Source organism: Dermacentor silvarum, chromosome 8 (genome assembly GCF_013339745.2).
Source record: "Dermacentor silvarum isolate Dsil-2018 chromosome 8, BIME_Dsil_1.4, whole genome shotgun sequence".
Taxonomy (NCBI): Eukaryota; Metazoa; Arthropoda; class Arachnida; order Ixodida; family Ixodidae; genus Dermacentor; species Dermacentor silvarum.
The window spans coordinates 130,590,618-130,604,140 of record NC_051161.1 but is presented as its reverse complement, the minus strand read 5'-3'; the positions used below and the strand labels follow the sequence as shown (position 1 = coordinate 130,604,140).

Genomic DNA, 13,523 nt, shown 5'->3' with positions numbered 1-13,523 from the left:
AGAAATCGGCAACGTCAGTAGCAGTGCTGGTGGGGAGCGCTCGAGCGATTGCATACCTGGTCGCATAATCGATAGCAACGGCGACCCACTTGTTGCCAAATCGTGAAAAGGACCGAGAAGGTCCAAACCAACACGGAAGAATGGTTCGGTCGGGATTGAGAGCGGCTGAAGCAGCCCAGCAGAGGGTGCGGCAGGACGTTTCCGACGTTGGCATTTGTCGCAAGATGTCACGTAACGTCGAACAGACCGGGCGAGACCGCGCCAAAAGAAGCGGCGCCGGACACGGTCGTACGTGCGGGACACACCAAGGTGACCAGCAGTTGGTTCGTCGTGAAGCTCAAGCAGTACCGTTGAACGCAGCTGTTTAGGCACAACGAGAAGCAGCTCAGGACCATCAGATTGGACGTTACGACGGTAAAGTGTGCCAATCACGAGGACGAACATGCGCAGTGAGGCGTCGTTAGGTGCGGATTCCAGCCGATCAATGAGCGATCGCAAAGAAACATCACGGCGTTGTTCGTCACCAATCTGGAGAAACTGAGATATAGACTTAACGCAGGGGTTAGGATCGATGTCCGGTCCCTCTGGTTGGTCAACAGGGTAGCGGGACAAGCAGTCCGCGTCCAGATGGAGGTGGCCAGACTTGTAGGTAACAGAGTAAGAGTACTCCTGAAGGCGCAGCGCCCAACGACCAAGTCGTCCAGTAGGGTCCTTCAGTGAAGAAAGCCAACAGCGAGCGTGATGATCGCTGACAACACGGAAAGGGCGGCCATACAAGTAAGGACGGAACTTCGAAACCGCCCAGACAAGGGCAAGACATTCCCGTTCCGTAATAGAGTAAGTGCGTTCAGATTTCGATAGGAGACGACTTGCGTACGCAATAACACGGTCAACGCCTCGTTGGTTTTGGGCTAAAACTGCACCGATGCCGTGACCACTAGCATCTGTGCGCACTTCCGTGGGAGCAGCTGGGTCAAAATGGGCAAGAATAGGTGGAGTCGTTAGGGTGGCGATCAGCTCAGAGAAGGCGTCAGCTTGTAGAGGACCCCAACGAAACGGGACGTCTTGTTTGAGAAGGTCAGTGAGTGGACGTGCGAGCGCCGCAAGGTTTTTCACAAAGCGGCGAAAGTAGGAACAAAGCCCCACGAAACTACGAACGTCATGGACAGACCGTGGAACAGGGAAGTTCGTGGCAGCGCGTACCTTCGCTGGGTCCGGTCGGACACCGGAAGCGACAACGAGGTGGCCCAGGACAGTAAATTGACGAAGAGCGAAGTGGCACTTCGAGGAATTTAGCTGGAGGCCAGCTCGTCGGAATATTGCTAGAATGGTCGAAAGGCGCTCCAGGTGTGTTGCGAAAGTGGGGGAGAAAATTATCACGTCGTCCAGGTAACATAAACACGTCAACGATTTAAATCCTTGAAGCAGTGTGTCCATCATTCTCTCAAACGTGGCTGGTGCGTTGCAGAGACCGAAAGGCATGACCTTGAATTGGTAAAGGCCGTCAGGGGTCACGAAGGCGGTCTTCTCGCGATCCAGGTCGTCTACAGCGATTTGCCAGTAGCCAGATCGAAGGTCCAGAGATGAAAAGAAGGTGGCACCATGGAGGCAGTCGAGGGCGTCGTCAATACGTGGAAGAGGGTACAGGTCCTTCTTGGTGATTTTGTTGAGGTGCCGATAATCAATGCAGAAACGCCAGGAACCGTCTTTCTTCTTTACTAATACGACGGAAGAGGCCTAAGGACTAGATGATGGTTCGATGATGTCCTTCGCAAGTATTTTAGCCACTTCTTTTTGAATCACTTCGCGCTCTGATGCGGACACACGGTAAGGTCGACGGTGAATGGGCAAAGAGACGCCAGTGCTGATTCGGTGGACGACAATCTTAGTCTGGCCCAGGGGTCGATCACGAATGTCGAAAATGTCACTGTATGAGCCAAAACTCGGCAAAGAGCGTCGGCTTGGTCAGGCGAAAGGTCTGATCCAATCATGTTGCGAAAATTGCTGTTGTCGGAACTTGGTGACGGGGAAACTGCAGCTTCCTCAAGTGCAGTTATGACGACAACCTCGACGTCATGGTCTGTTATAGCGGTGAGGTGTGCAAGCGACATCTTGTGGGGCAACACTTGGGGGGTCAGATCAAAGTTTAGTAGCGGGAGGAACACACAGTTATCAGCTAACGTCGCGATGGTATGTGGCACAGTAACATTGCGCGTCAGGCGGACGTCTGTAATCGGAGAGACGATATAGTCACCGTCGGGAACGGGTGCAGCGGAGGGTGCATATTAGATGCAGCGGAGGAATTCTATACTTACCTGGGGCCATATTCTGAAACGTTCCACTTCGGCGATAGTTCGCTATTCGCCTTTAGGCGCGTGCTGATTGGCTGTTCGAGGAAATTTGGATGACGTCGGGCTCAACGAGCCAATCAGCTCATGCAATTTTGCTGAAAAAGCCAATCAGCGCGTGCCTTAAGGCGGAAGGCGAACTATCACCGAAATGGAACGTTTCAGCATACGACTCCTGTATGTTCGCAGAGAAGTCACGCTACCTTCATTCGAAGTAGTGATGAACAGGACATACGTATAGAGGCTCGTTTTATAACTAGCGTTAGTGTGACGTGCCACTCACGCTGCATGCACGAACGTGCTCAGTGAGCAACGCGGTGTCGAAGCAGAAATTGAAAGGGCGCGAACGTTGTCGTGGACGCTACGTTCATTTCGGCAGTGCGAGGCCTGGTGTGCCACGGGAAAGCGCATATTGCTACACATGCCAAGAAGAGACGCCGGGAGCATGTATAGTAAGCACCGCGACGTCTAAGTACTAACGAAAAGGGAGGAACCACGGCGATTCTCTTCAGCTCCAGTCACCTTCCTCCTCCTGCACTCGCCTTCCTTGTGGTGACAAACATAACCTCCTCGATTTGCCAGACGGGGCATCTACGCTTGCGCATAATAATTAAAGAAATCAGTTACAATAATGTTGGGGGTCAGAGAAAGCATCACAAACATGTCCCAGTGAGATTCAGTACATACGAAACTAAATGCATCACAATGGCTGAGCTGCTTTTCGCTAACGGCGTCACAACGCCACGTTCGGCGAGCATGCCCAAAAACTACCGAAACAAGTTATAATAATGTTAGGGCTTACACATTCGTTGGCGAGTACCCTAGCACTGTCACACAAAAGAGAATGCAGAAACTCCACTAGAGTTATCTAAGTATACATAGGCATACCCCGGAATTTCAGTTGGCCCACCCCAAAATATCAACTTGGGCCACCCCAAATTTAGGTTGCCCCGCCCCCAAGTTTCAAGTTGGCCCAACACCAAAATTTAAATTGGCTCCCCATCAAGTTTCAGTTGGCCCTCCCCCAAATTTCATTTGTCCCAACCCGAAATTTGAAAATGGCCCACCTCCAAATTCAAGTTACCCACTCGGAAATTTAAGTTGGATCATCCCCAAATTTAGGTTTGCCCACCCCCAAATTTCGATTTGCCCTCTCTTAATTTCATTTCGTCCACCACGAAAATAATCCGACCCTCAAATGTAAGTTGGCCCATCCACAAATGTCAAGTTGGCCCATGAAGTTGGCCAACCCCCACATTTACGTTGGCCCACTCCCAGATTTCAAGTTGGCCACCCCCAAGTTCCAAGTTGACCCACCCCAAATATCAGTTTGCCCAGCCCTACCATAAGCTTCCCCATGCATTTTCTATGGAGCCCTATTTCCCTATAGGTATTCTCTCTGATCGATTTTATGTTCTTTCTGTTTATATTGTTCCTTATCGCTTATAAAGCTAACAATCATCTACATTTACACTATTATCAGGAATAAATGTTCCAACTTTGCAAATTTCACATTTTTCTACAGATACAAGGCATTGCACTCTTTGCATGATGGGGCTGGGGTACTAGCCAAAGAATGCTTACACCTTAAATGTCATGTGAGAAGGGTATGTGGAGAAAAATGCGTAATTCACGAGGTCAGACATTTATTATAAAAGTGTATATGTACACGATTGTGTTGTACTCAGACATGATTACAATGTAATTGCCCGGACCGCACAAACTGGGATGCAATCGTACCGTTCCTAACTTTTGCCTACATCAGTGCACCTCAGCGTACCACCAGCTTTTCCCCGTTCTTCCTTGTCTACGGCCACTCACCAACTTTCGCCCTCGATGCTTCTTTATTCTCAGCAACTGTCTCATCGGCAGCGCCTTTTTCCGAGCAATTTGTTTCCCGCCTCACCCAGGGCCGCTACATCGCCCGCATTAACACCGACATCTCCAAAGACGCTCGCAAGCACCGCTACGACTCGACGCACCGCAATGTGATGTTCTGCCCTGGCGACGAAGTATTACGAAGCATATCACTATTACTCTCAGTCATTTTCTTGGAACCTACCGGGATGTTCAGTCACCTGTTAACCACCGCATCTTTCCCCTTCATACTCCTTCCGATCGTTGTTGTCGAAGGACAGAGATTGTGCACGTGTCTCGTTTGAAGCCTCATGTACGACGCGTTTCGTAGCAAGCTTCTGCGACCAGCCTGGCCGCTTCCGTCCAGAGGGGGGAAATTAGTGTTAGCACAATATTCGTATCTCATCTTCCTCATCTGTACATATCATCACCATGCAACACGAGCCGCGACTTCTTTGTCGCTGTGACACGGAATCTTAGAGAACAGAGGAGTTCCTCATAATATACATATATATATATATGTATATATATATATATATATATATATATATATATATACTTACACACATACAAGCTCTTCTATGCTCTCCCCCCGGTTTCCCACACATTACAGACATATACTCATATACTCTTCCTACTTTGACACTCCATGATAACGCCTTAAAAAGTTCCGCTAGGATCGAGCTTGGTTTGATACATTTTTAAACGATAGCTTCTTCCATGTCAATTTCGAGTGGCACTGACATGTTGGGTGCCAAGTTGGCCATAAACTACCGGTAACGTAACAAACCGCTTAGTGGAGAGAAGAGCCAAAGAAAGCTAGCGCTTTAAATAGGGGTAAGGATAGGAAACAACTCCATGTCGATGTCTAACCAACGAGTCCAAGTTAGCAATCTTGGACAGTTTTTATTTGCCATTCGTTTGCATAAAACGTGTCAAGGTTAATGAAGGAGCATGAAAATATTAACCAGAAGGGTACTAAGAATTGTCCGTTGGCACTCCTCCAAAAAAAAAGTAAACCACCTCCCGAAAGTATCACTTAAATTTCCGTTTTCTTTTCAGCAGCCCTGTGGTGTTTTTTTTTTATTTATTTATTATACCATATTGACACGCGTGCTCTACAGGCAGACGACGACGACGATGGGGGCATTAGCGGACTCCGTCTAGTGGGTCAATGGGATTATTAGAGAAAGAAGACGTGTGTCTGTTCTGTTTTGTTTGAACAGGTCGTCCTGTGCTGTTCTTGAAGAACGTCTCCCTGTCTTCTGTTCGCGTTGTATCGCAATAACACTGGTGGAGGTGCTGGGTATTGACAGCGCCTTAAGCCCCGGACTCCTTCTGGGAGTCGTTCATCTAGCCCGGACGCATTGTCACCAGTTACGACACCCGTGCATCACTTCAGTCGTCGACTGCTAGGCCTTGCCCCGGAGTTCTCCCCTCTTCAACCACCTCACAGGAGATCCACACATCGGGCAATGGCCGAAACCAGCGCACCGCTAGCACCCCAAAGCAGCGGGTCTCCCAGCCCGCAACAGGTAACCGTTCTTCATCCGCTGGTCCCCGATCGCTATCGCGGTGCAGCCTTCGAAGACATTGAAGACTGGCTTGACAAGTATGACCGCGTCGCACAGATTAACCAGTGGACAGAGCAGCAGAAGCTCTCTTACGTCTATTTCGCCCTTGACGACAGTGGCCGTACTTGGTACGAGAACCGCGAAGCTGGCCTAACGACATGGAATGACTTTCGGCAGAAAATCACAGATACATTTGCAAGTGCCGACCGACGCGACCGCGCCCAGCAATTGATGGAGCTACGGGTGCAACAACCCAATGAGTCAGTCACAATGTTTGCCGAAGACATGGCCCGTCTCTTTCGTAGAGCCGACCCGAACATGACCGAGGATAGAAAGCTGCGCTACCTCATGCGAGGTGTAAAAGAGCAGTTGTTCGCGGGGCTTGTGCGAAATCCTCCAGTCGCCGTCGCTGATTTTATCAAAGAGGCTGCGGCTATTGAGCGCGCTCTTCATCAACGGTGCAGGCAGTACGATCGACTGTCCAACAGCACCGCAATCAATGCCGTCGCATTGACTCCACAGTATCAGAGCTCCTTGCGGGAAATGATCAGAGAGGTCGTCAGAGAAGAACTTCACAGAATTATGACACCGACAGTGGATAGACCCGTCGCGTCAATCGCCGAAGTGGTTCGCGACGAAATCAGGCAGGCGTTCCCGGCTGCCGATCTTCAAGAACAACAGCGTCCCATCAGTTACGCCGCCGCCGTCCGATGTCCCCCACCCGCTTCAGCCACACCGCCGTACCACCAGCCTCCGACAGCCGCTCCTTGGTCGCCGCCACAAGAGGAGGCTTTAAGGCGCGCACCCGTGATGCCGATGCAGTCATACCGCCAGCCGTCATTCGCCGCGCCGTGGACCACGCCGCAAAATGACCCTACGAGACGGCCACAATATCGGAGATCCGACGCGTGGCGCACCGCCGATAACCGTCCTCTCTGTTTCAACTGCGGGGGTGCCGGCCATATTTCGCGCCATTGCTGGCATCGCGACTCGTCATTTCGCCCTCTTCGTCCGTGGTTTGATGTTCGACGCACAAATGACGACTCCGTGCTACGGCCCTCCACCGTAGCACGGTGGAGGGCCGTAGCACCCCTCCACCGAGCTGCCTGCTGGACGCTCTTTTGCTGACGTTCAAAGACGAAGGTCACCCAGTCCCCGCCGGGGAAACTAAAGGCGGCGACCTCTGGGGGTAAGGTTGCAGGCCCGCCGCAAGACCATAAAAAGCCCCCAACTCTCCCGCTGCAGAACGCCGAGAAGCCGATAACCACTGACCCCGAAGAAATTGTGAGCACCGACCTTCATATTTTCGTGGATGGACAGCCGGTGACAGCGTTAGTCGACACTGGTGCCGACTTCTCTATAATGAGTCGGGAACTCGCCCTCCGCCTGAAGAAAGTACAGACGCCATGGGCGGGACCTCACATAAGGACGGCAGGTGGACAATTGCTGATGCCTACTGGAAGATGTACTGCTAGGCTTAACATTGGAGATTCGTCGTTCGTGGCCGCTTTCATAGTTCTTCCCGTGTGCTGTAAAGATTTGATTATTGGAATGGATTTTCTAAGAGAATATGGCGCCGTAATTAACATCCCAGACCGCATGGTGACGTTTTATAAAAGCCCTGGTTTAGTTCATTGCTTATCGCCGCAACACAACTCCTTTCGTCTAACAGAAGACGACGTCGTAATCCCACCTCGGTCATGTATCCTTGTTTCCGTGGCATGTGACGTACCGTTTCATTGCGAAGGAGTTGCCGACCAAATAACCATTTTGTTGTTTACTCACGGTATCTCTGTCGCACGAGGAATTGTAAATGTCACCGACGGGCGCACGAATTTATTGCTAACAAATTTTAGCACAGAGCGACGGCACCTTCCAAAAGGCACGGCTGTGGCTTATTTTGACGGTGTTGCGGGTGTTCGCGGCTGCTGTTCACTACTCGAAGAAGCGCCTACACCAGACCCAGCTCCTGCACTTGACGTCAGCACTGTTTTGCCACAGCACGAACGCGAACGGCTTCGTACGCTACTAGCCAAGTTCAACGACTGCTTTGCGTCGACGTCAAGAGTCGGTCGGACGCCTCTAACAAAGCACCGAATAATTACAGAGGATACGGCAAGACCAATTCACCAAAATCCTTATCGTGTGGCTCCCAGAGAACGTGAAGCCATACAACAAGAGGTGACGAGAATGCTTGAAGACGACGTGATCCAACCATCAACGAGTCCCTGGGCATCCCCTGTAGTTCTAGTCAAGAAAAAAGTTGTCGCAGTTTCACCTGAAAGGTGAAGCATCAATTGCGATAGCAAATTTGTAGAGAGATATACGGAGTAATGATATTAGCTTTATCAGCTGTATAAACTTGGACATGCAGCAGCACCGGCAACGCGCCGAACTGTTGTCGACGCCGTCGGCATTTTGCCCGCGTTCGCTCAAAATGCGTGCGGCGTTGGTGACTGTTGCCGGAGCCTCTGATATAAATAGGCACTTGGTGCCGCAGCTAAACGTCGCCTCCCTTCCCTCCCCCTTCCCCCCCTCCCCCACGGTCTCTCGCGCATCGGAAGAAGGCGCGTTTGCTCTACATATATGGTGATTGTAAAGGAGGAAAGAGACGCCTACTTCTGCAGCCCTTAAGGAAGCACGGCGCAGAACGCGCGTTTGTTCTCCGCCGTGCGTTCACTCCCCGTGAAAGAGCGCGTCCCTCGCGCCCTTTCACTCGCACATACAGCGTTCGGCGGCGCGCGGCCACGATTTCATCTCCATTGACGTCATACGGAACCTCACGGCGACGGCGACGGCGACGGCGACGGCGACGGCAGAAATCTGCTTTTGAGTGTCCATATAATTGCTATCGCAATAAAAAGACGGCAGCTTGCGTTTCTGTGTGGACTACCGAAAACTAAATCAGGTGACGAAGAAAGACGTGTACCCACTTCCCCCTATCGACGATTCCCTCGACAGGCTTCGACACGCACGTTACTTCTCTTCCATGGACTTAAAGACCGGATATTGGCAAATTGAGGTAGACCCGAGGGACCGTGAAAAAACTGCTTTTGTGACGCCAGATGGCCTATACGAATTTAAGGTTTTGCCTTTCGGCTTGTGCTCTGCCCCTGCTACGTTCCAACGCCTCATGGATACTGTGCTTTCGGGTCGGAAGTGGAAAACCTGCTTAGTGTACCTCGACGACGTCATCGTGTTCTCCGCAACGTTCGACGAACATCTCGCACGGCTTGAAGCGGTTTTGCAGTCCATACGATCCGCCGGCCTCACCCTGAAGCCGGAGAAGTGCCACTTTGGCTTTGCGGAACTACAGTTTCTTGGCCACGTCGTCAGTCACGCCGGTGTCCGCCCAGATCCCGAAAAACTTGCCGCCGTCGCCCAGTTTCCCGTACCATCCGATAAAAAGGCTGTCAGGCGCTTCCTCGGTCTCTGCGCCTATTACCGGCGCTTTATTTCAGATTTTGCTCACATTGCGTCGCCGTTAACTCGCCTCACGAGAGACGACGTTGCTTTTGTATGGGGCGACGAAGAGCAAAGTGCATTTAACGTCTTGCGGCAACGTCTCCAGACACCTCCAGTACTGGCCCACTTTGATGAGACCGCTCCTACATTGCTCCACACTGATGCCAGCAATGTTGGCTTGGGAGCTGTTCTTGTGCAACGGCAGGAGGACACGGAAAGAGTGATTGCCTACGCAAGCAGAACGCTCTCACGCACAGAGGCAAATTATTCCACAACTGAGAAGGAATGCCTCGCCGTGGTATGGGCGGTTATGAAATTTCGCCCTTATTTGTATGGCCGCCCATTCAAAGTTGTCAGCGACCACCATTCACTGTGTTGGTTGACGAACCTTAAAGATCCTTCTGGACGATTGGCGCGTTGGAGCCTAAGGCTGCAGGAATTTGACATGACAGTCACGTACAAGTCGGGGAAGCGACATACGGATGCTGACTGCCTGTCTCGATCACCGATAGAGTCGGCTTGTTCACTCGAAGAAGATGAAACAGCATTTCTTTGTGTTCTGGACACCTCCGCCGTCGCTCAACAACAACGGGACGACCCTGAGTTGCTTGGTCTAATCAATTACTTAGAAGGAAGATCTGCGAAAGCACCTAGAGTTTTCGCAAGAGGATTGTCATTGTTTTGCTTACGGGCCAACTTCCTTTACAAAAGAAACTTTTCTTCGACCGGATCCCCCTATCTGCTCGTCATTCCTGAAGCTCTTCGTATGGCAGTACTTCAAGCCTGTCACAACGAGGTGACTTCTGGTCACTTAGGCTACACGCGAACATTGGGCAGAGTGCGGCAAAGCTACTACTGGCCGAGACTTACCACCACCGTGAAACATCACGTTCGCACTTGTCTCGACTGCCAGAGGCGCAAGTCGCCCACGACGAAACCAGCCGGCCTCCTACAACCTGTTCAGGTTCCACGAACACCATTTTATCAAATCGGAATGGATATTTTGGGTCCACTTCCTACTTCTACTGCGGGAAATCGCTTTGTTCTCGTCGCAACCGACTACCTGACACGTTACGCTGAAACAAAGGCCATCCAGAGAGGCACAGCAGCCGAGGTGGCGCGATTTTTCATCGAGAATGTTGTGTTGCGACACGGTGCACCGCGCGTCGTAATAACCGACCGAGGCACCGCTTTCACAGCTGCGCTTTTAGATCACGTCTTGCTGCTAAGTGGAACGGCTCATCGGAAGTCAACTGCCTACCATCCACAAACCAACGGATTGACGGAGCGCCTCAACAAAACAATTGAAGACATGCTTTCAATGTACGTGGATGTCGAACATAAAAATTGGGATGACATCCTCCCTTATATCACGTTTGCATACAACACCGCGAAACAAGAGACGACGCGCATGACTCCGTTCAGCCTTGTTCACGGCCGGGATGTACGAACGATGTTGGATGCTATGCTTCCACACCAATTTGACGACACTGACATGGACGCCGATGTGTTTACCCAACGCGCCGAAGAGGCTCGGCAGCTCGCGCGCTTGCGGATCTGCCAGCAGCAAGACTACGACGCAGGCCGCTATGATGCTCACCGTAGAACCATAACCTATGAAGTCGGCGACCTAGTGTGGGTTTGGACACCCATACGGAAACGAGGCCTCTCCGAGAAGCTGTTAAGGCGATACTTCGGCCCATATCGAGTATTGCGGCGACTCAGTGATGTCACCTACGAGGTCGTCCCTGATAGTCCCAACTGTACGCGGCGCCGCCCGCACCCCCCTGAACTTGTGCATGTTGTGCGCATGAAGCCGTATGTGAGCGAATGACTATGCGAGGGACCCTCACTTCCGCATGTGACGTTTCCGGTCTAGCATCGGGGCGATGCTCTTTTAGGGAGGGACAAATGACACGCGTGCTCTACAGGCAGACGACGACGACGATGGGGGCATTAGCGGACTCCGTCTAGTGGGTCAATGGGATTATTAGAGAAAGAAGACGTGTGTCTGTTCTGTTTTGTTTGAACAGGTCGTCCTGTGCTGTTCTTGAAGAACGTCTCCCTGTCTTCTGTTCGCGTTGTATCGCGACAATATATATTTTAATGGGGAAGAAATGGTGTTAACACGTCGATGTAGCTTTCTAGCCTCTATCGATCATGACGCGCTGATAGGATGTGCCAAGGACGCTGGAATATTCCATCGTTAACTACAAGAAAATGATTTTTTCTTGATTCGGGTGCTGGTCTTTATTAAGTGTTTCCTGAAATCCTAATTAATGACCGTGTGTTTGACCTAAGATGTTGCACAGCTGCTAATAGCCTATAGATACTGATGCCTGTAGGCGTACTTCCAGTACTTCAACCTGAAAGTGCGGCTCGTGGATTAACCTAATCATGCACTATCATTTGCAGTGTTGAAAAACTTACAAAAATACTGTCGGTCAGATAGACAATGCATTTTTATGTTCAGCGTGTTAACTGTCTGATTCTTCCATAAATTATACTGCAGCAAATCATGGTTCCTTAAGTGCGCAATGCAACTTTTGAATGCCAGAATCGCGCCTTTAGAAAGTGTTGTTTTTAAACCTGCAACTTGCATTACTCTTACCACCACAGTCGCATATTCGCTGCGACGTCTGCCTACCTCGTGATGACCGGAGTTATGCGAGCTTTGACACTGGCCGGTAAGTGTGGCTCTTACAAGAGCGTACTTGTGAATCCAGTTCGAAGGTGCAGCAGCGCGGCTGTCCGAAGGTCCACAAGTCATAAGAGAACGGAACGGTATAAACTAGATAATTTTTGGCGGCCTTTAACTCTGGTGGAGCATTAGTCAAAGATTACAATATGTCGGCCTCAAATAAAGTTAACTATATTGATGAAGTTAAATGGTAAATGACCAGCAGCAGTGTAGAGCTGAGCCTAAACTAAGCCTAAAGCTGAGCCTAAAGATAAATGGTAATGACCAGCATCTGTAGAGCTGAGTCTCAACGCAATGGTGACACGTCGTCGGAGCGTTACCGGTTACTGCCGAAAATTGGCCCATAAGACCCTCGCCATGAGGTCGAGACAAGTGGAGGCACTTCGTCGGCAATGTCAAAGGCTGGCACGTCATCTGCCGCACCGGCTTTCCGATAGATGCGAAACGAAATTTCGGCATTTGGTTTGCGCAGTCAGCAATTATTTGCAGCAAAATTTTGAAAATGCGGACAAACGGATTGTAGCACTAAACGCTAATTGACAATATTATCATTCTGCCATTTTCATTGCTTGAGAAGCACGAAATTTGGCAGGCTACAGATTGCACCCACATCGCAACTCGATTACCCCTTCATGGCGGCATCACTGGCCTTCCTCCTCGCCGGCTTCCTTAATTTAACGGAAACCATTAGTGCTTTCTCCGGGCGTATGTTCTGAGAGCGAACAGCGTTTCGCGGTTGTAATTACAGTTGCACGCAAACATATTACTGCTGGGATCTATTGCGGTGCGATCGCTCATTTACCATGTCAGTCATGGTCATTGCGCGGATTCGCCCAGTCTTCGTACACGTGGCCTCATACTTTCTCGCCTCCTTGTCCTCGGAAAAAAAAAACACAGCGCAAAAAAGACAAGGACACGAGAGAGCGACACGCACACAGCGCTGTGTGCGTGTCGCTCTCTCGTGTCCCTGTCTTTTTTGCGCTGTGTTTTTTCCAATGAATCACCAACACGCCCAAGCTTCCACCCTAAATCCCTTGTCCTCGTTATTCTTTGGGCTTTCTCGTGGCGTCGACACGGTGAATATATTCCCTTGCAATCGCGACCAGTCACGCCGCCGACGAAGCAAGTCATAGCGCCTGATAGGACTCCTTATCACCAAGCACTCCAACGAAAGCACGAGAAGTGTATGCATAGAAGAAACTGCCGAAGTTAGGGAGGTGTTTCTATTGTATCATTCAACACTTTATCGGTGACACTAGACCCAGAGTCAACATGGACATTAACCTTTCGTTATCCCCGGCATAAAAAACAACAAATCCGAAGTCTTCAGTAACAATCCGCAGATCGCTTTTCAACGTCATGTCTTGGTCATCATAGACCTGACAAGCATCAATTGGCGAAGCACCGCATAGTAACCTTAAATTGAGTGTCACACGCAGAGCCACTGCGAGCTTTTCACACGAGAAAGAGCAGGTTATCAAGCAAAAAATAAATGTAAAAATTCTAAGCGATAAAATTATCCTGGCGTCCAATTAGGACTCCCTAGTCTGCATATACATATAATACCAGCGAGGAAGA

At 50.4% G+C, this 13,523-nt stretch overlaps 1 protein-coding gene across 3 annotated transcripts in view; it reads left to right on the top strand.

The window, feature by feature from the left end:
• Positions 1–13,523, top strand: part of LOC119462832 (uncharacterized) — a 229,988-nt gene that overhangs the window by 170,461 nt on the left and 46,004 nt on the right. For 2 of the 3 annotated variants that reach the window (XM_049671951.1, XM_049671952.1), the window contains exon 17: positions 11,864–11,931. The exons of the other annotated variant lie outside the window; for it this stretch is intronic. In XM_049671951.1, coding sequence (XP_049527908.1) covers positions 11,864–11,931 — 68 coding nt within the window. The remainder of the gene's footprint in view (positions 1–11,863; positions 11,932–13,523) is intronic. 3 annotated transcript variants of the gene reach the window in all.